This window comes from Trematomus bernacchii, unplaced genomic scaffold (genome assembly GCF_902827165.1).
Source record: "Trematomus bernacchii unplaced genomic scaffold, fTreBer1.1, whole genome shotgun sequence".
Taxonomy (NCBI): domain Eukaryota; kingdom Metazoa; phylum Chordata; class Actinopteri; order Perciformes; family Nototheniidae; genus Trematomus; species Trematomus bernacchii.
Genome location: NW_022988050.1, coordinates 16,834,483 through 16,861,767, shown reverse-complemented (window position 1 = coordinate 16,861,767; position 27,285 = coordinate 16,834,483). Strand labels below are relative to the sequence as shown.

General features: G+C 44.5%; 1 protein-coding gene across 1 annotated transcript in view; it reads left to right on the top strand.

Annotated features, from left to right (window-relative positions):
* The first annotated feature begins 14,185 nt into the window (after positions 1-14,185).
* Positions 14,186-27,285, top strand: part of LOC117474134 (rho GTPase-activating protein 23-like) — a 53,515-nt gene continuing 40,415 nt past the window's right edge. The window contains 1 exon segment of the mRNA XM_034120177.1: positions 14,186-14,330. Coding sequence (XP_033976068.1) covers positions 14,277-14,330 — 54 coding nt within the window. The 5' untranslated portion in view covers positions 14,186-14,276.

Below are 27,285 nucleotides of genomic sequence, written 5' to 3'. Positions count from 1 at the left end.
TTACCGTACATTGTGACCGTACATATACTGCATGTAGCTAACGAGGCTAGCTGTATGCTAGCGCAAAACAATGTATTCATGCAAGTTACATTGTATGGTAGCAGAATACCCGTATACGATTGCAATTATAAACACGTTATTGCTAGCCTAATATGAACCACTAGCTTTTGTTCATAGTAGTTTTATTACACTGCATTATAGTTGCCTTTCCTCCAAGCTAACGTTCATATCGTGTTAGCTACCAAGGTAAACAAAGCTAGGTTAGCATATTAGCAGGCAAGCTGTTCATTACACAACTACTACTAACGAATCTAAAACAACTAAGTTTCTCTAATATTTTGTGATTTGCATTTGATTTCGTCCAGCCAGATCCTGGCGGACAATCCATGACGGGGAAGGGATTCTACTACTACTGAGGCCTCGTGCTAAAAGGCACCGCACCGCACCGGCTGTGCGCAGGCAAGAGGAGGAGGAATGGATGATATACCGTGTATATATGTATATTTATGTTCATTTTGTACATTTCTAAAATAAAGTTTAATGGAAATACTTAGTAGGCCTATCCTTTCTTCCCTGAATTCATATATAGCAAACCATGATTTGATTTCTCATCAAACAGTAGTAGTTTATAACGGGTAAAAATAACTTACTCTTTGTTATGAGAGTAGCTCGTAGGCCACAACGGAAAGACAAGGAGACATACACGAGTTTACAAAACCACGGCACATTTATTGTGGTAAATGCAAAGATAGGTGGTTGAGAGGATCGCAGAGTTAGTCTTCCTGCAGCCGCTTTGGAGAGAGACTGGGGCCGTAGTGTCCGGAGGTGTCCGTGATCGTGCTGATTAGCCTCTTTCAGCTCCACCCCATCGTAAGACAAAGGCCCTGGGGCCGTCACACTCTTCTATAACAACAGTTAAAAATATATATGTATATAAAATATACCGCTGTACCGACGCCATGATAAGACTGATGTTACGCTGAGAGCAGCCGGGAAAAGCACTGTTAGACATGGGCGCAGCCTCTCTGGTGGTTGACTAATCAGAACGAGTGGCCGAGCTGACCAATCGGAGCACACTAGGCTCACAGGGAGGGGGGGGCAAGAGCTCCAACGAGTCGTTTAGTGGAGAAAGTGAATACTGCTGAATACACATGCTTGACAGAGATGCTGTATGCGAAACCAATGTGAGTTTGGAAAATTGCACAGTATAAATCTATTTTAGTATACCTCAACAATGTAATTATGATCAGTGGAAATGGCCATGACATGGGCCCTTTAAATGATCGTGAGGATGATGATTAAAAAACGTTTGTTTGAGCCGGGCTGGATTTCCTGATGAAAAAACAAACAGATTGCTTTTGAAGTTGTAGTACGCCAACGTGGATTAAACAACATTATTTTGTTAAATGAAAAAACATGGTGATGTTTTGTAAATGATTACATGTCTCTTATTTAGCACAGAATATGATCCTATCCGTGACATATGGATCTTAACAAAGATCCGCTATAGTAATCAGACATAAATCTATCAGCTGTTTATATCACATGAGTTCCAGTGTGGCAGTTTTTTAATCACTGCTCCCCCTGGTGGATCCATGATCCATTGCAGCTGGTTTCATTATAATTTATCAAGGGGGCGTATCAAGTCATGCGGGGGGTTTTCCTTTCTGCGAGGATCGACTCCGTGCCGATAGGGACGTCCGAAATTAGGTGCTACATCTGTATGTGCCCATCCCCCCATGTGAATCACACCTGACACACACACACACACACACACACACACACACACACACACACACACACACACACACACACACACACACACACACACACACACAGGACTGAGGTTACCTACTGTAACTCCAGCTTCTATGAGTATAGGCGTAGCCCTCTAAGGCTATTGCTATTGGGTAATCCCCTGCGCACCCGTGCAGCACTGAAAACACTTGTAGTCCACACTTGTGGGCCCCACCTTCGGACTCACTTCCGGTATAAATAGGAAGGAGGCCCGACAATCTGCTCCTACACAAACAGCTTTTCTTCAGCTATTCGTGGAGCCAGTGGGGCCCAGAACCTAGAGGGCTACGCCTATACTCATAGAAGCTGGAGTTACAGTAGGTAACCTCAGTTCTATTTCGTATAGGCTTCGCCCTCTAAGGCTATCGCTATTGGGTTAAGGGCGAAGCATGATGTAGTCTGCGCCCCACTGGGTCCGCCCGGTACCAGAAGCACACCTACTCAATAATAACCCATGCCTATTGCGCCATGCGAATGGCGCATCACAGTCCCTGGAATATAGCATAAACATGAATATTCTCCATGAGGGGACGAAGGCTGGGAACAATACAAACCTGCCGCTGTGAAAAAGTAGAGACTAAGGTCACACTTTGTCCAGCGATAAAAGAGGGGGAACAAGGGCCGCTCTCTGCGTGCAGACAGGCAGGAGAGCGCACAGCTGGATCCCTGACGTCACTCACTCTGACAAGACACTCAGTACCGAGTGTGTCAGAGAGGAATGGGAGACATCCCTCAAATAAAATTGAATAAACGAACAGGGGGAAGACCAAGATGCCGCAGTGCAAATGTCTTCCACTGACATTCCTCTGTGCAAAGCCGTAGAGGATGAAATTCCTCTGGTGGAGTGCGCACTGATGTTCTCCGGGGGATCCACCCCAGAGGAGACATACGCCTGCGACACAGCCTCACACAGCTGGTGTGACAGGTGTTGTGCAGACAGAGGCTGCCCTATTGAGCGCTCTCTGTAATGCACGAACAGGCGCTGGGATAGGCAACATAGCAGGACAGCGCATGCACAGGACAGAGGAGATGAGATGTGGCTTCCTCCTCCGACCTGTGAGGAGGAGGAAAGGCGCCATCCAAGGTGATCACTCTTAACCTAAAAGAGCTCGTGATGACCTTTGGCATAAAAGCCGGGTTAGGGCGCAAAACAGCTGCCATCTCCTTGGATCTGGAGACATGACGGAGCCACAGAGAGAGTAGACAAGTCACTCACCCTTTTCGCTGATGTTAGAGCCAAAAGTAGTACTACTTTGGCTGATAACAATTTAAGGGGAACCAGCTCTAAAGGTTCAAATGGGCTTTGCTCAGTGCGCGTAACACCAAAGCCAAATCCCACTGAGGCGCCAGTGCGCGTGACACAGGTCTGAGTCTCCGTACTCCTCGCAGAAAGCGTTTTGTCAAAGGGTGACTAAACACCGTGCCGACCCCGAAACCCACGTGACAAGATGATATGGCAGCAGCATATACCTTGATCGTGTTGAAAGCCAAATTCCTGTCCAACAACAGCTGGAGGAATGACAGCACGTGAGGCAGGCGGCACGTAATGGGGTCCAGGCTTTTTCCTGCACACCAACGCTGGAACGCTGTCCACTTGGCCGTGTAGGACGCTCTGGCTCTGGCTCCCTGGATGGTACGCACAACATCTTGAGAGAGGCCAAGCCCCTCTAAGTGTTCCCGTTCAGGGGCCATGCCCACAAGTGCTGGCCTATCACTGGGTGACTACTGATCGCTCCCTCCACCTGGGTCCCCGCGTCACGGAATTTCCCACAGTCTGCCTGACAGCATACGCTGTAGGCATGGAAACCAGGAAGCGCCCGTTCGATCCGGGGCAATTAGGATCACTAACAGTCGCTCCTCCTGCACCCGGTCCAGGAACCGAGAGATCAGTGGGACTGGTGGTAAAGCGTACAACAGCACCCTGGGCCACGGCCGATGTGCGAACGCTCTTAGGGAGAACCAGAGGGCGCACTGCACGTTCCTGCGTGCGGGGAACAGATCCACCTCTGCTCTCCCGAACCGGCTCCACACCTGGGAGACCAGTTCGGGATGGAGGCTCCAGTCCCTCTGGCGAGGACCTCCTCTGGACATGAGGTCTGCCCCTTCAATTCGCAGAGAACACACATTTCTCTGATGGAGAGCAAGTGTACGCACGCCCAGAGCAGCAGCCGCCTGGCTGTGTTCAGAAGCTGCACTGAGCGTACTCCGCCCTGGCGATTGATGTAGGCTGCCACGGCTTTGTTGTCTGTGCGAATCAACACATGCTGATTCCGCAGCAACGGGGCAAAATGCTGGGTTACTCTCCGTACGGAGAGCAATTCCAGCACGTTTATGTGGAGAGACATGCGACCCGGCCACTGTCACCCCACTGCCTGCGACATACACGTTCCTCCCCACCCGGATAGAGATGTGTGACGTAACTCTGCCCAGGGGCACCCCCGCTGACAGGACGTGGAGACTTTTCCAATAGGTTAAGTCTGAACCCACGGAAGGAGGGATGGCCACCATGCGTCTCCTCTGGCGCACGGGGTCGATGCACAGGCGAATAAACCACCTCTGGAGTCTCCTCATGTGAAGGAGACCCAGGGGGATCACCACGTGACCAGCTGCCATCATGCCAAGCAGCTGCATCACCACGCTGTGAGGTGTGACGCATCGGAGGAGAGTTGTCAGTGTCTCCACTCTCTGCTGTGAGAGTCGCGCTCTCATGCGGGCTGAGTTCAATTCCACACCCAGATAGATGATAATCTCGGAGGGAAGAGGACAGCTCTTCTTCCAGTTTACTATGAAACCCAGGCTTGACAGATGTGATACGAGCTGTACCGTCTGCAAAGCGACTTCCTCCCTGGAGCGAGCCAGCAACAGCAGGCCGTCCAGGTAAAATAGTACTTTCATCCCTCCTCTGTGTTGCGGCTCCAGCACCGTCTCTACACACTTTGAAAAAGTGCAAGGAGCCAGGGAATAACCGAACAGCAGACGGTTGTACTGGTACGATATTCCCTGGAATGAGAAACGCAGGAGTTTCCTGTGTTTTGGGATGATGGTTACGTGGAAGTATGCATCCTTCAGGTCTATGGAAATGAACCAATCTCCCTGGTGAACACAATCCAGCACCTGTTTGATCATCAGCATGTGAAAAGGCCTTTTCATTATTGCCCTGTTGAATGCTGACAGATCGAGGATGGGTCTCATTCCCCCGATCTTTTTCGGGACAAGAAAATAGCGGGAGTAATACCCCTGATTTTCTTCCCCTTGAGGAACCCTGGAAATAGCCCTTTTCACCAGGAGTTCCTGTAGCACTGAATGGAGCGCAAGCCACTGTTCCTGGGATGACAGGAGTGTTTCCTGTATCCCATTGAACTGCGAGGGGGGGGAGAGGCGAACTGCAGAGTGTACCCTCTGCTGATCAGCCTGCTCATCCATCTGTCCATCAGACACACGCGCTGCCACTCTGAGAAATACTCTGAGAGAGGGCGTACATGCTCGTGATGTGCTGTGGTCGTCATGGCGACGAGCCAGGCCAGGCCAGAGCCCTCGCCGCCGCTGCCCGTGAGGCAACCCAAGGTGGGCCCGGACCGAAAGGGCTGCGAGAGAGCCTCCACACGCTGCATTTCACTCCGGCTCTCATCATGAGGCGTGTACACGCTCAGGGGATAAGTGGAGGTGTGTGCAGTGCTGTCCACACGAGGCGTTATAACGGCGCTCGTGGGCTTATTATGACCGTGTGTAGGAGGCATATCTGGGACAGAGGAATGCCGCGAGCTCTGCAGTTTATTAACCGATAGGTTAAAACCAGCAGGCTTCTGCAGCGAGTCCTGCTGTGTACTAACCGACAGGTTAGTGGCAGCTGGCTTACACAGGGTGAGGGATATGTGACAAACAGTTGTTACTGATGACACAGACAGATTGTTGGAAAATGAAACGTCTTCACAAAAATCCCCCCCAAACCGTCAGTATCGGCCCTGCTTCCTCGGAGGCTCTCGCGGAGCAGACCCGGTCAGCCTGGCGGGCGACATACTGGTCTCTGGTGGCGGCCAACCTGGGACGCTGTCCGGCAATCATGTTGGCCTGCTTCACCCCAAAGAACGCCATCAGGTTCGGCTCCAGAGGAGGGGTGGGCGGAAACCCGACATCTGTGAACCCGTCCACCTTAGTGAGGGGAACAAATGTGGCCACCGGAACCTTCAGGGTCCTAGGGTTCGCCGCCACCCCCTCCTGGTACCTCCTGATGGCCGGGTAGCGTGGTCACTCCTGACCGTCTGCACCCGCGAGAATACTCCGGCTATGTCATCCGGAGCACACCTCTCCTGCGCTAGGGGAACGGGGAGATCTCTGCAGGCGGCTGCCTTTCTGATAATCTCCGGCAGTTCCCCTAGAATGCCACCTATCGCCGGTAGCGCTGTAGTGGCGGAGAAGGGGACCGCATGTTCGGTTGCCAGGTTGGCACCCGGCTCCAACTCTGTCTCCTCCGTCCGGAGGAGAGGAGGGAGGGGAGAACCGTACGGTGAACCGTGGAGGGAGACGGGGTAGGAGTTGTCCGACTCCTGCCCGGCACTCGGCTCCAGGAACTCAAGGGCCTAGTCCGCGACGTAGGCCTGGACGGGCCAATAGTCCTCCTCGGCCGCAGTAGCGAGAGCGTTCGCTCTTCGCTTCCTTTTGGCCGGAGGGAGACGGGCACAATGGGGAAACTTCTGACACAACCCTGTGTACTCATGTTCAATGCTCAGTGTCTCTAGTGCTTCAGTAACGGGGTGCTGAAGAAAAGAGGGAGCAGATTGCAGCTTCAACGCTTCTGCCCATTCACTTTGAATGGGGTGACGTCACGCTTTGCCGAAATGCATTGTCGGAGCAAAGCGTTGACGGAAGCGTACAAGCGCTAGCCAATCAAACCGCGTGTAAGCTGGGAGAGCCATACCGCAGTTCATTTCCTCATGTGCCAAAAAATGGAGGACAAAATTATCGTAGCGGTAGGAAATCACCCGGTGTTATATGATCAGTCCCTGTTCACCTACCGGGATACAAACAGGAGGAGCCAGGCATGGAGGGAGGTGGCAGAGACAGTGGGTGAAACTGGTAGGTTTTCACCTGTTTGGGGAGTTTATATATCCAGTTGGTCGCGTTGCTCGCGTTAACTCCCCAAGCTTCAGACACGCCCACCGCCAAGCGTCAACGCACGCCGCCGTGTGTAAGCTCCGTGAAACACAAAGTTCAAATACTTAGGCGACAGCAACCCAACATTCCACTGGGCACGCAATACACAGTCAAGCTGCCCAAAGGCTGTTAACAGCTAAAAGCTAGCAGCCAACTTGCTCTCCTCCCAGTGAGAGCACGAGAAGACATTACTAATCAGCACTTGGTTCAATGTGGCTGATTAGCAACAGTTACATACATAACAAAATAAACTAGTCACAGGGAAGATCTACAGTATGTCGGTCTCAGACACATTTTCTTTCTTTACCTGGACGGTGGGAGGCAGTTAGTCCCGGGCCCTGACAAGTACACACACAGCTAACGTGCTAACATTAGCTGGCTGTCATCAGCTGTTCAGCTTTTACCATGATAATGGCATATTATGGCATATAATGGCATATCACCACCAAAACACCTTGTGCAGTAAACAGATGTATTGATCCGTGTTCTGTAGGAAAACATGAAAGTAAAGTATTGAAACCTTACATTGCTCTACAGCAGGGGTGGGGAACCTCCGGCCCCCGGGCCGTATACGGCCCGCGAGACCATTTGGTACGGCCCTCGAGGTAATTTATAAACACACACATTTATAAATCTAGACCGCAAAAAAATTAAACAAGCGAGTGCCTGTTTTTCCTGGGTTAGGTCAGGGTCCTTGAACACAACACGAGCCTAACGTGTCATCACGTGGTATATGTCCCGTCTGACAGGGGTGCAGTTCTGCAGTAGAGATGGCAAATCCGGATCCTTTTACGGAATCAGGGTCTTCTGAGTCAGTCATTGAAGAGATCCGGATCATACGAGTCATTTGAGTCATATGAGTCAGCATCACCAAGACCGTAGAAATCCTATCGGTGAAACCGAAAAGTTGATGCATTTCACGAGCATATTATTATTCCATATATTTTGAATATATATATATATATTTGTATATATATATATAATATCTGCATGTATATTTTCTATTTCGACATGTATATTTTATATTTTATTTTATTTTTATTTCTATTCTTGTATATTTTGTAGTTTTGTTTTATTGTAAAATGCCTTTTATGCTGCTGTAACAACAATTTCCCAATTTGGGATCAATAACGTACTATCTATCTATCTATCTATCTATCTATTAAACTGACGTTATATTAACCTCCGCTACACAGTGTATTTTGCTTTAATAAAAAATGTTGATCACAAAAAAAAGGGTTATTTTGCAATTTGGCAAATCTGAGTCTGCTGTGGACTCGTGCATGAGGACGAGTCTGCTGGATCTCTGGATCTGCTGCTATATACGGCTCCGAGTCCGCACGAGTCGGCTCTGCTGTGTGTTGCACAGTGAGTCAGGATTTGCGAATCTGAGTCTGCTGTTGACTCGTGCATGACGACGAGTCTGCTGGATCTCTGGATCTGCTGCTATATGGTTACGGCTCCGAGTCCGCACGAGTCTGATCCGCTGTGTGTTGCAGCGAGTCAGGATTTGCGAATCTGCGAATCTGCGAATCTGCGAGTCTGCTGTTGACTCGTGCATAATATAGCGCGGGAGCCGGGTGCTGGAGGAGGGGCTATGCTCGTGCACATGACGAGTATGGATCTCTGGATCTGCTATGCTATTACGGTTAGGAGCCGTCGGCTCCTCTGAGTCCCCACGAGTCTGCAGGAAGTTTCACTGATCCGCGTCCCCTCCCCTGAGCCAAACGATCACTTCTGGCAGGCAGCTATCCTGTATACTTGCTAAAGGGTAGGCAGATGGACTGGGGTACGTTGTAATGTGATTTTACATGTTATAAAGAGAGTAGCGAGTGACGCAATTTATAGTTTTAATTTGTACGTCACACCAAGTGTGGGACTCAAGGACTCGGGTTAATGGAGAGGGGAGACTCGTCACGACCAGCTCATTTCTAGGATCCGGGTTAATGATCCGGATGAATCAGGACTCGCCCATCTCTATTCTGCAGGAGAGCACCAGAACGCCGCTTCGGGCCGGGACTTCACAAATTGCAGTACCCATAAGGAGCCGTACACATGCCGCAGTTTTTGCGTGGCTGTGTCTTTAGTTGAAAGCCCAGTGGCATCTGTTCATCTGTCATACTGATCATACAGTCACTAACTTTGTTGTTATTAGCATCTGGTTAGCTAGCTATGCTAACGAATATAAGAAGCTTTTTCTCCAACCAGTGAGGTAAAAGCACATCTTTATATGATCATTATAGTTATAAAAAAATAAGAGAATTAAAGGTGGGGTAGGTAAGTTTGAGAAACCGGCTCGAGATACACTTTTTGTTATATTCCATGGAATGCTCTCAACATCCCGATAGCAATGAATATCTTAAGTGCTTTGACAAAAAATCCATAAAAAAATGTGATCTGTGGAAGCAGTAATACTGTAAAAAGCACGACCAATCATTTTAGCCGGCCCGGCTAAAATAACTGGATGGCCTACCTGCCTGTCAGCCTTCCATCTGTGCACAAACTTATCTCGTGCCCTCATTGGTCATGTGCGCGTACGTGTGTGTTGGAGGAGGGGCTCTATAAGGAAGTGGCAGATTTTCTCCGGTTGTGTATTTTCAAACTCTAGCGATCTCGAGCCGGTTTCTCAAACTTACCTACCCCACCTTTAAGTAAACAGGTATAAAATACTATATGACAGTAGAAAAAAGTTATTAATAAACAAGAATACAGTTTAAAAGGGGAGTGATTTGTAAAATATCCATAAAGAAAATCTGCTTACAGTTCTGTTTCATATGGATGTTGAGAGATGTATCCATAGATCTCCTCATGTTGCTCTCAAAGTGCACCAGATTGATGCTTTTAACTTCAACATTTAAAAAAAAAATCTTCCCGGGGGAGCATGCCCCCCGGACCCCCCCTAGAGGAGGTTAGGTCCCCCCCAACTTAAATCATGTCCACATGAATAAGAAACTAAATACATTTGCACACATCTTGTGTCCATATCTTTCTGTCTTGGTGGTCATGCCACACCGTGTACGTGCATGCATGCGCGAGTCATGGTAAGATATCTGGATTAAGAGGTTGCTTTTTCTTTGCACAGCATGAAAGAAAGGCCAAATGAATGGGCTGTGATTTTAGTTCTTTTAAGCAGAGGTCAATCATTTGTACGGCCCTCGGAGGATGTTGAAACAATTGAAATGGCCCTTGAGAGGAAAAAGGTTCCCCACCCCTGCTCTACAGCTTCAGAAGTACACTATCTCTCGTTTGGTTTCTATTTATCAATTTTACTGTATTAATTATTCAATTTATTGTTGGGAGAATAGTAGGTCTTTTAAAAATTGCCAGCCTCCCACAATAACATTAATCATTGGGTCCAAAAATTGAATTACTCCCCTAAGATATTGACTATAGGAAGCTACATTTCCAAAAATCAGTACTCACTGTAGAATACAAGGTTCTTCTTATTGTCAATATCAAATGGTGAGTTGAAGTTTTAAGTATTTGTTGAGTGGTTTATAGCATGATAACATATTAAATTAAATCTCAATACCAAGCAAGTGCAGCCAGGAAAAGCATCCAAAATCCCAATCTGACGTCATGATGTCAGACCAGAGCTTACATAACAGGATTTAACTGTCCCCCTGTGTTCCATAATGCATGATTGCATGTCAAAGTGATGTAAGACACTGTTTTGGTAAAACATTTATAAATCTGCAAATACTTTTTCAGAAATAGTGACACAAATTGTATCAATGACATGTATTTATTCTGCAGATTGGCTCATGTATCATCATTCGATGGTATGTCCGCACCATTTGTCTTTATTATGGGAAGCTCTTTATTCAGTTCCCTGAGCTGTTGGAGGAGAAGCGTTGGGATTTGTGTCTTCTGTAGTCTTTGTCCGTGTGTGTGTGTGTGTTTGTGAGAGCAATGCAAGGTCAGTAGAGGGTGTATGAGCATGTTCTTCCATGCTCTTTCAGCATCTCTCTCTTTTTTCTACTCTATGATCATATGACATGCTATTACATAATGACTCTGTGTGTGTGTGTGTGTGTGTGTGTGTGTGTGTGTGTGTGTGTGTGTGTGTGTGTGTGTGTGTGTGTGTGTGTGTGTGTGTGTGTGTGTGTGTGTGTGTGTGTGTGTGTGGTGTGTGTGTGTGTGTGTGTGTGTGTGTGTGTGGGTGGGTGTGGATGTATGTACATGTTTGCGCATGCTCTTTCCTGAGGGCAATGTCGGCGAGCATCAGCATTGGGGCTGTGTCTCTCGCTCCACTGACCACACACACACACACACACACACACACACACACACACACACACACACACACACACACACACACACACACACACACACACACACACACACACACCACACACACACACCCACACACACCTTCAGGCATGACAATTCTCCCATTAAATTCCCAACACACATAGTCAGATATAAACATAGACTGACAAAATGTTATTAAATAAACAAATGTTGATATACCACAGTATACTAACAGTTCATTTGAATAAATGCACACATATACGTGTACAACAGAGAGCAGTGAACTAAAAAGGTCATCTGAGATGTGATGGAAAATGACATACTTTAGGTTTAAATAGCTTTTTGTTCCTGACCTGCATGTGTTAGAAAGTTAATATGGCAATGCAACACTGTGTCCCACTTTTTAAAACATTATATGTAATATTAAATGATATAAAAATAATTTAAAACAATAAAAAATAAAAAAGACAACATAATGTTTCCCAGATTATTTACTTTCAACGAACAGTTGAACTGGTCCTGAAATCATGTAGGAGTTCATCCTGACACAAACTGCGCTCCATCAGGACCAAGAACCAGAGGTGTGGACTCGAGTCACATGACTTGGACTCGAGTCAGACTCGAGTTACCAATTTGATGACTTTGGACTCGACTTGACAAAATCACCAAACACTTGCGACTCGACTTGGACTTGAACACCAATGACTCGGGACTTGACTTGGACTTGAGCCTTCTGACTTGAGGTGACTTGATAATTTAATTCAGGGGTCTCCAACACGCCGATCGCGAGATGCCGCTTGAAGAGCAGACTCCCGTCGGGGAGAGCAGAATCTCCAGCCGCTGCAACTCTTGCTGAGAATCCATGCAGGCAGGGGCGGGACTTTATTTTGCTGAGCCACCATGCGGCCAATCATATGCGAGGACACACTAGGATCATACCATTATGTGAAAGAAGGGTGGGGGGCAGACGCTCCAAAGACAGCAGGTGTAGTGGTACAGGCCAGCTACACAGAGCGACGGGGAGACGGGGAGACAGATTTAAATGCAAGCGCGTCGGAAGAAGTCAAGAAATTTGCGAAAACCGAAAAAAGGAGCAGCTTCTGGCTGCATTTCAATGATATTGGAGAAAGCAAAGCTGAGTGCAGGATTTGTAAAATGAAAATAACCTTCAGAGCAGGGTTTTTTTTTTGGTAACCACTCAGGATTTATTGCCAGAGGTGGGAGAAGTTCAGATCTTGCTTGTACTTGAGTAACAGTACCAGAGTGTAGGAATACTCGGTTACAATAAAAGATCCTGCATTCAAAATGTTACAAGTAAAAGTACAAAAGTATTAGCATCAAAATATAGTTAAAGTACCACCTGCAGAGAGATCTAGATTCAGGTGTTCTTTTCCCCATAGAGACGCCTCGCTCCACATTATCCCTTGCATAAAGATAGATTGTGGGTCCCTTATAACATGTTGTACACAGTGGAAATAAACATTCTGGTCACCTCAACATCAGGGATCTTATACATTAAACTCCTTCTGAATCAAACCGTCACGGTAGCCTAACCTTACTGATCCCTCTTACAATAGAAGAAAAACACGTTACTTTACCAGCAGAGAGAAAATGGATTATTAAATTATTAATGTGACTAATAAAGAGCAGTTTGATTATTAAGTATTATTCTGTTGATCGATGTCATTACATTTGTTGAAAAGCACATAAGGACTTGTTTAAGACTCGTTTTGTCAAAGTTTAGGACTTGGACTTGACTTGAACTTTCCCATCCTGACTTGAGACTTGACTTGGACTTGAGTGCAAAGACTTGAGACTTGACTCGGACTTGAGCGCAAAGACTTGAGACTTGACTCAGACTTGCAAAACAATGACTTGGTCCCACCTCTGCCAAGAACTCACACCATTAAAACTGTGTCTACCTGTCAGCTCACCTGTCAGACACCCGCTGACACAGACACATGCATTACATAGAAACTCATCATGTGACATCTTGTTAGCACATCTTAGTAATACTTACTGTGAACCGTGCACATTCCTTGATATATTTTTCACACCTCTACAGTATGCTCCCTTTTCACCCCTTTTATTTTTTTACAATTTAACTCTTATTACTAAATAAAACTAAATTAAACTCTTTTTTAACTCAGGGCTAAACAATATAGATATAATATTGATTCACAAGGTCATAAGTTCTATGGATAATATAGGCCTTGTGGCAAAGAGAAACATATTGAGCATTTCAAAACCTTTCGTGATTCTTGTGTTACATTAACATTTGGTTACAGTGTGATTCTTTTAAGTCATGTCAAAGCAGTGGTGTAAAGTAACTAGCCTCAGTAGATTTACTAAAGTACTGTAGTAAATCAATTTTGTATTTCAACTTTTTGCCACTTTGTACTTCTACCCCACTACAATCCAGAGGTAAATGGTGTACACCACTATATTTATTTAATACCTTGAGTTACTTTACAGATTTGGATGAATGATGTGAAATATAATCAAGTCTTAAATCAGACTTTAGTTCCACCTGGAGTAAATCCACAAGCTACCCTGCAGTATACAAAGTCATTAAAACTAGCTGCACCTTTACCAGCTTTGAGAACACTTTAATGATCAATCATTATAAAACATATCATATTATTCTGAAATGGACCAATCTGCACAAAGAGTATTTTTTTATGCTAATACTTTTGTACTTTTACTTGAGTAACATTTTGAATGCAGGACTTTTACTTGTAACTTGTATTCCTACTCTCTGGTACTTCTACTTTTACTCAAACAATGGTCTGAGTACTTCTCCCACCTCAGTGTAGAAGTCAGTATTATGCCGGGGTTCGTCCACTCCAAATGTGAGCCATTTGTGCTTTTATTGTGAAGCCCGGACTCCCAGGTTTCCGGTTCTCTTGTGTCTGAATGTGGCCGCATGACGCTGCTCGTAGCGGGACTGTTTACGTTGTAGGGAGAGGACATGAGCCGTTAACCGACCGGACCCAGAGAGCAGCGTCCACCATGCTGTCAGCGGAGTAGTGTGACCCTTTCTGCGGCTGTATCCCCCCACACCCTGAGAACCCATGAATGGAGTTACTTTCTGCCTTGTTGGAATCCCGCCTCACTCAGACAGTGAAGTAAGTCCAGACGGAATACTCAAAATAACACACTGTTCTCTCTTCTCCCAGTTATCATGACTGATTTAATTGAAGTTATTTTTATTGTGTTTTACTCTGCTGCTGTTTTGTGTTCCTGTTGTAAATTGCATTGTTCCTCGCGAGCCAACAATCCTACATAAACTGAATGTAGTGCATCTCCGCGGAGATAATCTGACGGGAGCTGGGCGTTATGCGGCTGGTTCCTCCATTTGATAAGCTGATCCACGAAACAGCCTGAACATGTTTCACAAAGCAAGGATTTCCTGTTCTATTTTCTTTTTTATCCAACCCTCATTGCCTCTAGTCATAGGCAGTGGTGAAAAGTAACTAAGTACATTAACTAAATTACTGTATTTTAAGTACCCGATTATTTTTTTATTTGATGCTACCTCCACCTCTACTACATCTGGGAAGCCCATTTTGTACTTTTTACTCCACTACATTTATTTTACAGATTTATTTACCAGTTACTTTATATATTTTAACACCCAAACACTTTTGAATTATGATTATTTGGTATATATTAAACCATCCAACATTATATTTCAGAAATTAAACCATGACTGGGTTAACATACACAATTCATTGGCAGCAATTCTGCTAAGAAGTTCTCTGTTCAAAAATATTTCACTTTTACAAATATTCATATGTTTTGTGTTCTTTTCTGCAATGAGCACTTTAATACTTTAAGTACATTTTCCTAATCGTACTTAAATACTTTTACTTAAGTACCATTCCTGATGCAGTACTTGAAATAGGGTTTTTTCTAGTGTGGTATTAGTACCTTAATAGAATACTTTTTCCACCACTGGTCATAAGATACGTGTCAGTAAACTCCAGTATTCTACTCCAGCAGCAGCAGGTCTCTTCTGATCACTCCCTGTACGTCCTGTGTTTGGAGATGTTCTCATGCACTTGTCTTATACAACTTGTCAAATTCCCCGGCTTGAAACAAAAGTGCAGGCTGAGGGCTCTTCATAATGTCAGAATATGAATAAGTGATGAGTTCAAGTGCAGTGTTTTGTTTGGAAACAGGGTTAGACGAATGCTACTTCATCCACAAATCTGTCGACAACATCAGACACGATTCAAATTATGCTGCATTCTTCAATACTGGAATCATTGCTCCATGATTTCAGCGAATGCATGTCACACTTTTAGTGTGACAGTTTAACCCCCCCCCCCCCCATTGCAGAGATGAGGTATGGCTGGCTGGGCAGAGAGACAATGAGAAATTGGACTGGAATGCATATTTCCATAGGCCAGCCCACATGCACAGTCGGTGACAGAAGGCACATTGTAGCCGTTAGCCCTCTCTGAGCGGAGAATAATTCATTCAAATATGACACAACATTTCAGAAATATCTTGCTAACAATCATTTCCAACAATGAATTTATCCATGCATATTAATGAGGGCAGTTATGGCGCATTTCCACTACAGCGCGGAGTGCGGTTTAAGCGTGCCGTGCCCGGCCTGTTTTTGGTTGCGTTTCCACTAGGCGTAGTTCCGGCTAGCGGGTACTTTTTCACAGTTTTTATGGCTCTCCAAAATCGAGGTTCTTTCCGGGTCAACAACCGGGCTGAGTATGCTAAACTAGTGAGAGAATCGCTGGCAACTACAACAAAATGAACATATTTTACCGTGATTTAATTGTAATACACGTTTCAAAATGATGCCGAAGTAACAACATACTGATACCGGTTAGTAAAAACCATGAATTAATGCTTTGACAAGTCTGCAGACAAGACGGCAGGTGAAAAACCTTTTAAAATACGTGTTTTCTGAATGGAGATCGGCTAAGCTAACGTTGTATATGCTCCGACCGTCCACACTCACAACAACGGCCTACGGACATAAATAAACCAGCGACTGTATTCACCATGACACAGGCAGTCTGTGGTTTGTACTTGTTTAACTTTTGTCTAGTTTCTGAACAGATATGAGGAGCTGTGAGCTCTGAGTGCTAACAGCTAACGGCTGTGTTGGTTTTGTGTTTCTCATTGAAGATGACGTCACGGCTCCGCCTACACTGCGTTACTATAGTTACTACCCCAGTTCCTAAACTGTAATGGAAACGCAGCATAAAGTGAGCCTGGCCTACCAAGGCCTAACTATACCGTACTAAGCCGTGCGAGGCCCTGCAGTGGAAATGCGCCATTCGATTCCGACAGTTTGTGGTCTCCGTCACTTTGATCAGTCCCATCACACAGCACATTGTTGTTTGCTCGCTGCGTATGAGTGATCCTCTCCTCTTTGCTGTGCTTATTGTTCGCAGCTTATTACTGTGGGATTGTGTCATGGCCCAGCTAGCATCGGGGTCATGGGTCATCAGTGCTGGAATGTTTAAATAAAACTGACAATCTGTGACATTTTCATTAAGGATGAAATACCCTAAATGTCACAGATTAGAGAAAGTGGGTCACTTCATAGCTGATGTCTAAACTGTGATATAAGTTGTAAAATATAAATAATGGAATGCTGCCAATGCCCCCTTTTGCCTGTTAATATCATGCTGCATCCCCCCCTCCATGGATAGGGAGGTTGATTATCGAAACAGTTTTCCATTGTTTTTCTGTCTATTGGCTCATTAGTTTATTGACTAAACGCTACAGCTCTCGTTTGAATTCAGACATGTTATAACAGAGTTTTTCACAAGATCAGGAGCTCATTTGAGTCTCAATGGACATTTTGACCTGCCATGGTAGGTAAAAGCCCAGGTATAACAGAGAACATTAATGATGGCTCTGTTCTCAAGTGTTACATTAAGACTTGGCAGTTTGACAGTAAGCCAACATGCCCATTAAAATGGTGAAGGAATGAGTTGAGGAAATTAGTTAGCATTTTAACAGTTCTGGGCTCCCTCTTCTCAAAGTCAGTTGTTTTGGAGAGATTTCTGGAATAAGTTTACCAGTTTTGTACTACAACATAAAATACATCAGTTATCCCACTGGTGATGTTTGAAGCTTTTACGTATCTTAAAAACAGCGGTTGCCAACAACTGACCAAATGAGACTACCAAACATCATCATCATCAAAATCTTCCTCTAGCTCAGTGGTGCTGACGTTGAGTCACACGACTGTTATGTAGTTTGTCTATAGCCGAACTTGAGCTTTTTACTATTAAAAGTGCGTTAATATGTTGAAATGATCTTGCAAAACAGACATCAAAAACATTTGCCACAGATCTTATTTATTATATATTTATCTAATGTTCCACAATAATCCCATTGCTTTTCGACAAGGGAGACCCTGCAATTCTAACTTCCGGGTCGTCCTACAAAAATACATAATCTCTGCACTATCAATCCAGCAATTCATTTGATAGTTTATTACACTGTAACATATCAAAATGTCTAAGATGAAACAGGCCTGTTAGCAGAGCCAGCCCCAGACTGAAGCCCAGTCTAAAATGTTATACTGCAGTTAAAAGGTTCAAAAATTAGATTTCTGAAGTGAGCAAAAGGTCATTGTGACTTTTGGTGTTGAATCTGATATCAATTCCTGCAAATAAAGGAATTAGAGTAAAAAAAAAATCTCTTTCACTACTCTCTTACGGGAACACTCTAAGTTGATTATAAAGACAAATCACTGTATGAAGGTAACGAGCATTAGCTGCATTCTATTTTAATTTACACACCACTATTTCTAAATGTCTGGGTTATCTAAGCCCCCCCACCCCAGATTCTGTGTGTTCAGTGGAGCAGGCTCCTCTTGCCTTATATGTCGAGTATCAGGCTGCCAAATGTTGCCCTTAGCTCAGACAGTAGTGTTTTAACTAGTTTGTGATGCTTTCAGTGCACCTGACCACATGAGGACCACATGAGGAACAGTGTGTTTCTCTTTCAAATCCGCTACTTGATTTCTGAATTTGTTCTGTAAAGACTTGATTTAATGATGCATGACGTTTGGATACAGCACTCTGAGGAGCTTTAAAGTTTTTCCTCACTTTTATACCTCTCATGTTCTCATCATTTAGCTATAAAGTCAGCCTGTCTGGCCCTTCCCCCTGACTCATCCTTGATTGATTGTTGGGAGGAAATGGAGACATGGATATAGTGCAGATAGATTATTTGAAATGGAAGAGATGGATAAAATGATTTAGTGTGATGGCTGTAAGAGTAGCATTAGAGCTGTGAGTGCTGTAGTCTAATGCTGACTGATGCTAGGTCGGGTTACACACCGGGAACTGTGATCATATTATTTTACTGATCTCTAGTTAGTATACTTGCAAAGTTTTATATGGGATTGATGTCAGTTTTGTTGTGGGTCACTGGCATTTCTTAATTATAGTGTATGACCTTAATGGATCCCATAAACACATTAAGAGACAGTAGCAGTTCTGTGTCTCTGTGAAGACATGAATCCGTTTTCTTGCCTTTCTCTGGGCTGCAATTAAGTATTTTCTCATCCTTTCTCATATATTTGTTCTCTTCTGTTATTCTTTCTTTACTGTTACTGCTTTGGGCGCATGTTGGATCCTAAACAGCTTGTTAGCATCATTAAAATAGATTGTTCCTTTCTCTCCCGCAAATACGCTGTGAGTTAAATACAGAGTTTGTTTGGTCACATGACGTTGAATACACTTACAGGCTGGCCTCAGGTGTAGCCCACTGACACTCCATCAGTGTGTGTTTCCTTTTTGGCTGAACATGGTGAGGGTTATCACTGTCATTTCAATTCAACACAGAGTGTGTAAGTATTTGTAGTCCAATGGGCTCAGCAACCAAATTGAAAGCAGTAAATAGTCACACTCCAGCAGCTGTGCGGAGTGTCCATGATCATCTCACCTTCCTCCCACAGCCTGAAGACATGCAGTTATGTCGGGTTAAAACCAGGAAAAGGCAACTCTTACACTATATCCAAGAAAATATGGAGTGGGGCAGTGACGATGAATTTTTGTAGGTTGACCCAGAAGTTCACTTCACAAGGGCTCCCTCCGTTGGATTTCAGTATATTGCAGAAAACTATCTCTGTGGTAAACAAACGTTTATGATACTCACCACTTACATGTGGTTATTAAAATAACTGTGACCAAGATATCTTCTACTATAGAGTGATGCAGTGACGATGTATTTTTGTAGACCAACTGGGAAGTTGATATCGGAAGGGCTCCCTCAACAAAAGCAATATGATTTTACTATTGCATTTTGGAACATTGCAGAAAATAATCTCTGTGGCAATTTCACACATGTATGATACTTATTTTTTTAAACAGCAAAAATCTCCAAATATTAACAACACTTGTATTATAGTTGAAGGGTAAATGCAATAGCAAGAGCCAAGAACGTATAAAGCTAATGTGAGGCTATACATGAAATACAACAGTCACCACCGCTAAGCTAAAGGCGGCTATTGTTCGCATGATGATGTTTAGTAGTCTCATAGTCACTTGATAGCAATTGCCGTTCTTATGACAAATATAATCTCTGGACATTCACAGTGGGGTATTTACTGACGTTTTTATGTTTTATGTGGAACAAAACGTTAAACCCTCTTCAGCTTGTGTTAACCACATACCATATTGCAGGCGTCTATCCACACAAACGTAAAAAAAAACTGTTGACTTCAAGACCAGGGAACCAGAAGTGGTAAAATGCTAACTAATTTCCAGGTTTTAGGACTCCTTCTCTAGAGTCGCATGTCGGGATATTGATATGATATTGACATTTTCCCAGCCATGTGCAGTTTAGGAATTTGCTCTGAAAAAGCAATATAGTTAATTGACTTCTCTCAGGGCTGCTGATGGGGATCGGTCTGTGTTTCTCTTCAGCTGTGGACTGGAGGCTGAGCTCTGTACTTTAGGGCAGAGGGTGTGTGTGTGTGTGTGTGTGTGTGTGTGTGTGTGTGTGTGTGTGGTAGGGGTCTGGACAGGCTGTGAAATGTGTGACAATGGAGCTCTGTTGAGCTGTGTGTACTGCATGTTTGTTGGTCTGTGTGTGTTTATGTGTGTGTGAGAAAGAGAGGAATGATGTGGGTAGATCTTGTGTGGGTCAAGATTGAAAGGTCGGACATGAGGCCAGTACAGCCGTGTTTAATCGTGGCTCCCACCTCAACCCAGGGAGGAAAGGTGTGTGTGTGTGGTGTGTGTGTTTGTAGGAGGGGTAACTTTGCACACACTGGACCATTCTTCCTCCAACAGGTGGGCTGCTCAGGAATGTGTCAATGAGAGATTGTTGGTGATTACACTGCTACAAAGGAATGATGTTTGTCTGTCTGAGGGAAACAGTGTTTTCAGAAGTGAAAAACAGAGGTGCAAAAAGGTAAAAGTGCAACTGAGAAAATCTACCCATAAAGCTCAATGTCCTTTGAGCTGGAGTGAAAGAGATCAGTTAAACAGATAAAAGCAGAAAAAGTGAAAGGGGGCTGGCCATGCTCAGGGACCAGGTGTGTGTGTGGATGGCTGAACCATATACAGTCTATGGGCTGTGCACATTCCCCCCCCTTTACCCTGGCAAAGTTCCAACTGGATGTTTGGGGGGTGGAGGGGGGGTCTGACCCCATCTGGGCACCCAGCTGCTGCCTGTGCTGTGAGGATCAGGAACCCCTCCCCACAGAACTCACTCTGATGTCTCATGAACAGTGTTGGGGTAGTTACTCTACAAAAGTAATGCATTACACATGACTAGTTACTTTTTAAAAGGTAATGCCTTACTTTACTAAACTACTCACTGCTGGAAGTACATTTCATAACTTTTTGGACTCTATCATCACCTGAGATGCAATATAAACCAAATAACAATATAAAGTTAACCTCATGTATGCCAGATCAGCACAAATCAATAATCTGATCGGGACAACACTGAACACAGATCTCTGTTTCTGCTCTCTGTTTGAACATCAGCCATGTTTTCTTTAGCTCAGTTTCCATCAGAACACTGGTCCAGGTAGCTTACAAAATGTAGGGTTATGGCTACACGTAATGAGTTCAATCAGGAAAGACTTAATTTGTTTGTTTAAATGAAAGAACATTGATTCACACATGCACCATATGATGGAAATGTTAATAGTCTTTGGCGATTAGAACCTCGATCCTGATATCCTATAGCTTAAGGGGGAAGTGCAGCCATGAATATAAGAGGAAACTTCCCCCCCTGTGGTCTAGACACTGGTGGTGATGTTGAAGATCTGGATTTGATGAGGAGATGGGATGAAGAGGATGATAAAGATCTGGATTTGATGAGGAGGTGAGATGAAGAGGAGGTGTGATGAGGTCTTTATATTATCTCTCCTGGCACTGGATGTGATGAATGGAGGTGGATGGGGTGGAGGCGGGCCGCAGCATGAACACCTGAATTCACAGCTGACTGCAGGAGAGAGGAGAACGGTTTTAAAGTTTGGCTGCAGCACGATGATTGGCTAGTGGAGATTGTGGTGAAATGTAATTGGTTAAAAGAGAGCGCCCATAATGTGCTGATTAATGCAGCTGCGGAGGGAATTCATTATGGTAATGCATTGTCCCTCTCTACCTCAGATGCTTTTCGAAGCACTATGCACTCTTTAGCTGTAAAGTGAGAAGGTTTGTCCTGGTTGTGGGGCAGGGCTTGGTTCTGGCTTACAAACACATTTTCTCATTTTATAGCCTACCAGTACACTAAACTAGATCAAACCAGATGCAACTCCAAATCAAGCCAGGGGGGAACGCCCCTTACTGATTTTCAACACTGTTATCATCGCAGGTGGCTAATATGTTTCTGAAAAAAGAATTGAGGTAGGAAATAGAAAGTGAAGTACCATCATTGGGATTTGATCATCAGTGCCTGGTTAAGCAGTTTGATCTGAGTTCACGTGTAGGGAGTGAAACTGCATCAGAGAGTCTGGGTTCTGATTGGTTGTGTTTCTTTGGGCTCAGTGGAATCTTGCAAAACTCATTAAGAGCACTGGAGGGAGAAAAATGAACATGATTTCTTTAACATATGTTGACTATGCACTACTGTCAGGAAATTGTGAGAAGTTATTTTAAATGAAGTGTGAGTTTAGCACACTGTAGTCTGCTGTATGTGCTCAGCTTTGATCTCATATTGACAACTGCTCAGCTTGGGCTTTTAGAGCACAAACTGTATGTGGTATTATTAGTGTAGACCAGGGGTTTTCAAAGTGTGGGAAGGTGAGCCTCCCCTCAGAGAACATAAGAACAGCCGCGGCCCCCCTCCCAATTATTATTTCTATTATTATTAATATTGTTGTTGTTGCTATAATGCAGGGGTATTCGATTGCATTTCAAAGAGGTCCAGTATGAGAAAATGTCATTAAATGCTCTGTTTTCGCTGTCTACCTTTCTCTTTTTTGAGCACGCCATTTGAAATTACTTAGGTGCGCTAGTGAGCACGCTCATGAACTGTTCGCCGGAGCCTCGCAGCAGGGTTACTGTGCGGAGCGCATAAAGCAGACCCTTCACGCGATAGCGAGGGGTAGAGCGAGGGATACTTTTTTTTGGCTGGGCAGTGTAGTTTTACACACCATCTTATTTGACTATTTGACTTTCTCAGGACTTAAAACAGTTTTTTGGGGGCAGACCCCCTCAAAGAAAAAAATATATACACATACACTTGTTAGGTCATCATCTTAACAGTTTTTTATGCTCATCGAGTCATCCGTGAGCAGAGCATCAAGTTGACATGCCTATAACAGCTGAATGCGGCGATTACCATCTTGTTCAGCAAAATGCCTCACAAACGTATTAAGATTTAAAGCTATAGTGCGTTTTGATTCAATACTGAGTACAGCCAAACTTGACAGTCTCTTCTCTGTCATTGTAGACCGCAAATACCTCATTCCTTCCGTCTACTTGGGTCCGAATGCTTCTCGTTTTGCGCAGTCCCGTTAAAATGAAATCGCCGCCAATCACATTTCCACGCTCGCGCCAGGGCCGGGGGAGGGGTTACATTCACTTGCACTCGGACATTAGGGATTTTCTCTACAAATAGACGAATCTACTGACATAAGTGGGGCTGCCCAACTTCTGGCAAACGTCAGATATGTTGATGCTGACTCTATCAAAGAGACGTTTTTCTTTTGCAAAGAAATGGAAAGCCATACTACGGGAGAAGAAATATTCAGGGTAACTAATAACTATTTAAAAGAGAACAGTCTGACCTGGAATATGTGCGCACAGATGGTGCGGCAAGCATGACGGGGAGAGTGAAAGGATTTATTGCTAAGGTGAGAGCACAAAACCCACATATCGTGACAAACCACTGCATTTTGCATAGAGAGGCATTAGTTGCCAAAACCATGCCCCCGGAGTTGACTGAGGTGCTGAATCAGGCTGTGCAGATGGTGAATTACATCAAATCAAGGCCCCTGAAATCTCGCCTCTTCTCCCAGCTGTGCGCCGTGATGGGAGCCGACCACCAAAGCCTGATCCTCCACAATTTTTAATGTTGTGACCTGTCTGGTTTAAATGAGTGTGTTGCTGCTTTGATGAAGCCTAATTCATCACCTGCCCCAACGACTACCGCCCAGTAGCACTCACCTCCATCATAATGAAGTGCTTTGAGCGGTTAGTCAAATTATTCATCACCTCCTCCCTCCCTGAATCTCTGGACCCCCTGCAGTTTGCCTACAGAGCAAACAGGTCCACAGACGACGCCATAGCCCTCACCCTCCACACTGCCCTCTCACACCTGGACCCGAAGAACAGGAACACATATGTGAGAATGCTGTTCATTGACTACAGTTCAGCATTCAACACCATTGTGCCCTCCAAGCTGGCCATCAAGCTCAGAGACCTCGGGCTCAACAGCGCCCTCTGCGACTGGATCCTGAACTTCCTGACGGGCAGACCCCAGGCAGTGCGGGTGGGAAACATCACATCCTCCACCCTGATTCTTAACACCGGTGCCCCTCAAGGCTGCGTGCTCAGCCCTCTCCTCTACTCCCTGTTCACCCACGACTGCGTGGCCACACACAGCTCCAACACCATCGTGAAGTTTGCTGATGACACGACCGTCATCGGCCAGATCACAGACGATGACGAGACGGCATACAGAGAGGAGGTCGAAAACCTGACATCTTGGTGCCAGGAGAACAACCTCCATCTCAACATCAGCAAAACAAAGGAGCTGATTGTGGATTACAGGAAGCAGCAGGGAGAGGGACACGCCCCCATCGCCATCAATGGGACTACGGTGGAGAGAGTCAAAAGCTTCAGGTTCCTTGGGGTCCACATCACTGAGGACCTGACATGGTCTCTTCACACCACCACCATCACCAAGAAAGCTCGACAGCGGCTCTTCTTCCTCCGCAGGCTGAGGAGGTTCAAAATGGATTCCAGGATACTCTGCAACTTCTACAGGTGCACGATAGAGAGTATCCTCACTGGCAGCATGACGGCCTGGTACGGCAGCTGCACCGACCTCGATCGTAAGGCTTTACAGAGGGTGGTGAAAACTGCACAGCACATCACCAGGACGGAGCTGCCATCCATGGAGGACCTTTACTCCCAGCGGCTCAGGAAGAAATCACTACGGATTATCAAAGACCCCCATCACCCCAGCCACAAACTGTTCTTTCTGTTGCCGTCTGGCAGACGTTACCGCAGCATCCGGGCAAGGACAAGAAGATTCGGAGACAGTTTCTTCCCGCGGGCAGTGAGACTGTTAAACAATTGAACTGTTGAAACAACATCAAACATTCAACTGCTACTCAGTAGTATGTATCTAATACCTAATATATATATATCATTCCAATAACTTGTATATAGACTCATACTGCACTATTCCACATCATAACTTTATTTCATTTTTATAACTATTATTATTTTTGTATTGCTCTTGCTCTTATTGTTATTATGTTATGTTATTATGTTGCATTGTTGGAGAAGCCTGTGACATAAGATTTTCAACTGCATAATTACTCTGTAGCTATGTCAGATTGACAATAAAGAACCTTGAACCTTGAACCTTGAACCTTGAATTTGATAAAGTTTCAAATTAATTTCTGAAATATTTAGTTAATAAATATTTCATGAGTAATATAGTTGTCTTTGTCACATTTTATTTGGCATTAGTAAATAATTATGCACATTTACATGATATGAGTGATAACACGTGTTATACAGTAAGGGCTATTTTGCACAATAGGTGTGCCTTGAGATTTTTTACTTGTCCTTTGGTGTGCCTTGGGCACAAAAAGTTTGGGAACCACTGGTGTAGACAACTGGATCCCTTTCTGACAAGAATCATTTCAATGAATTGAAAAAACGAATCTTTACAGTTTTTATTAAATGTATTTGTGTTTGTTGATATAGACTTATTTACACAATATTAACAATCTCACTTAATTTGAATATGTTTTGCTCTCAGCACCCCTGCTCTATTCACTCTCAACTTAAAGGAGAGGTGTCATGCTTTTCCGGTTATTACCCGTCCCCTTGTGTGTTATGAAGGTTTTTATGCATGTAAACGGTGTGCAGAGTCAAAACCCTCAAAGTACACCCTGTAGCGAGTAAAACTCTAACACAGAAAATACCTCCCCAAAACGCCTCGTTGGAGATACGTCATTGTCCATTGTTTACTTCCTGGGTATCGCTACGTAGGGATACCCAGTAGCCACGCCCAGAGCTATGACGTGATACGGTCATGCGGTACCCGGAACCAAATGGACCAATCCGTGGAGCCGTTACGTTACGTCCACGGAGCCGTTACGCTAAGCCCCCGCTGATTGGTCCAAATTGACCAATCCACGGACTTCCTCACACACAGGCAGCTCTGCTGATTTCTCCTCCCGGGCTGCAGGCTGATAACAGACAGTTGGGATCACGGCGAAATTCTCTCTGCAGACCCATTCTCACAGCGTTTATCAACCTTTTTCTTACTCAATATCAAGCCACACTTATTGTTTTTACTTCGGATGTGAGTTTGTGTGTGCTCAGGATGAGTTTGGCTGTGTTTCGCTATGTATCCTAAACAAGGAAACAACACCTCCACGGAGCTCAGCGCGATTCACAACGTCCCGACCAATCAGAGCACACTGTGCTCACAGGGAGGGTGGGGGCTGGAGCTATTGGAGCTACAACGAGCCGTTAAAGGCAGAGAGTGAAATTCAGTGAATACAAGTAGTTTACAGAGATGCTGTATGAGAAACCAATGTGAGTTTGGAAAATTGCACAATATAAATCTATTCTAGTAGACCTCAACAATGGAATTATGATCAGTGGAAATGGCCATGACACCTCCCCTTTAACACATCATTAACATGTGCATTTGAATTTCTCTTTTTTCTTTTGTCTCTAACCTGACCACCAGACTGTTACGAGAAGCTCAGAATGATGTTCCATTGCACTCCCAGCATTGAGACATAGATATAACTCCAGAGATATGGAGTTTGAATGATGATGATGATGATGATGATGATGATGATGATGATGATCATGATGATCATGATGAGAGGGTCATATGAAAAAGTGTTATTGGTTGCATATGATCCAGCCTTTTTGAAGGTTGAAACACAGTAGGGTCTAATTCAGGATATTCCTGTCTCTGTCTCCTTGATCTTGTCCATTCTTTTCAAAAAACTGTCTCTTATGAGTCCCCCAGTTTTATGGATGTGTGACATAATATCGCTGATGATTATCTCTAGGAATACAATGATCCTGACATCTGAACACATTGTGATGAAAGTAAGTAGACCATACACAGATTGTCCTCTCATTGAAGAAATATATTCATTATGAGACAAAAGCTAATAGTGAGAACACAGTATTAACAAATACACCAAGGGGTTAATTGTTCCAAATGTAAAGCAATGACCTTAAAATATAATGACATTTTACTGGAGACAAAACCACATGCTCCAAAGTGTGAAGTAACTGATTCAGTCATTAAAAAAAAGATCTTGGCTGCACTTATAACATAATCATCTTTCCCCAGTGTAGAACTAAGCTATACAATCTGTTATCCAGGGTTAAACACAGTGATAAAGCTGAAGGAGGG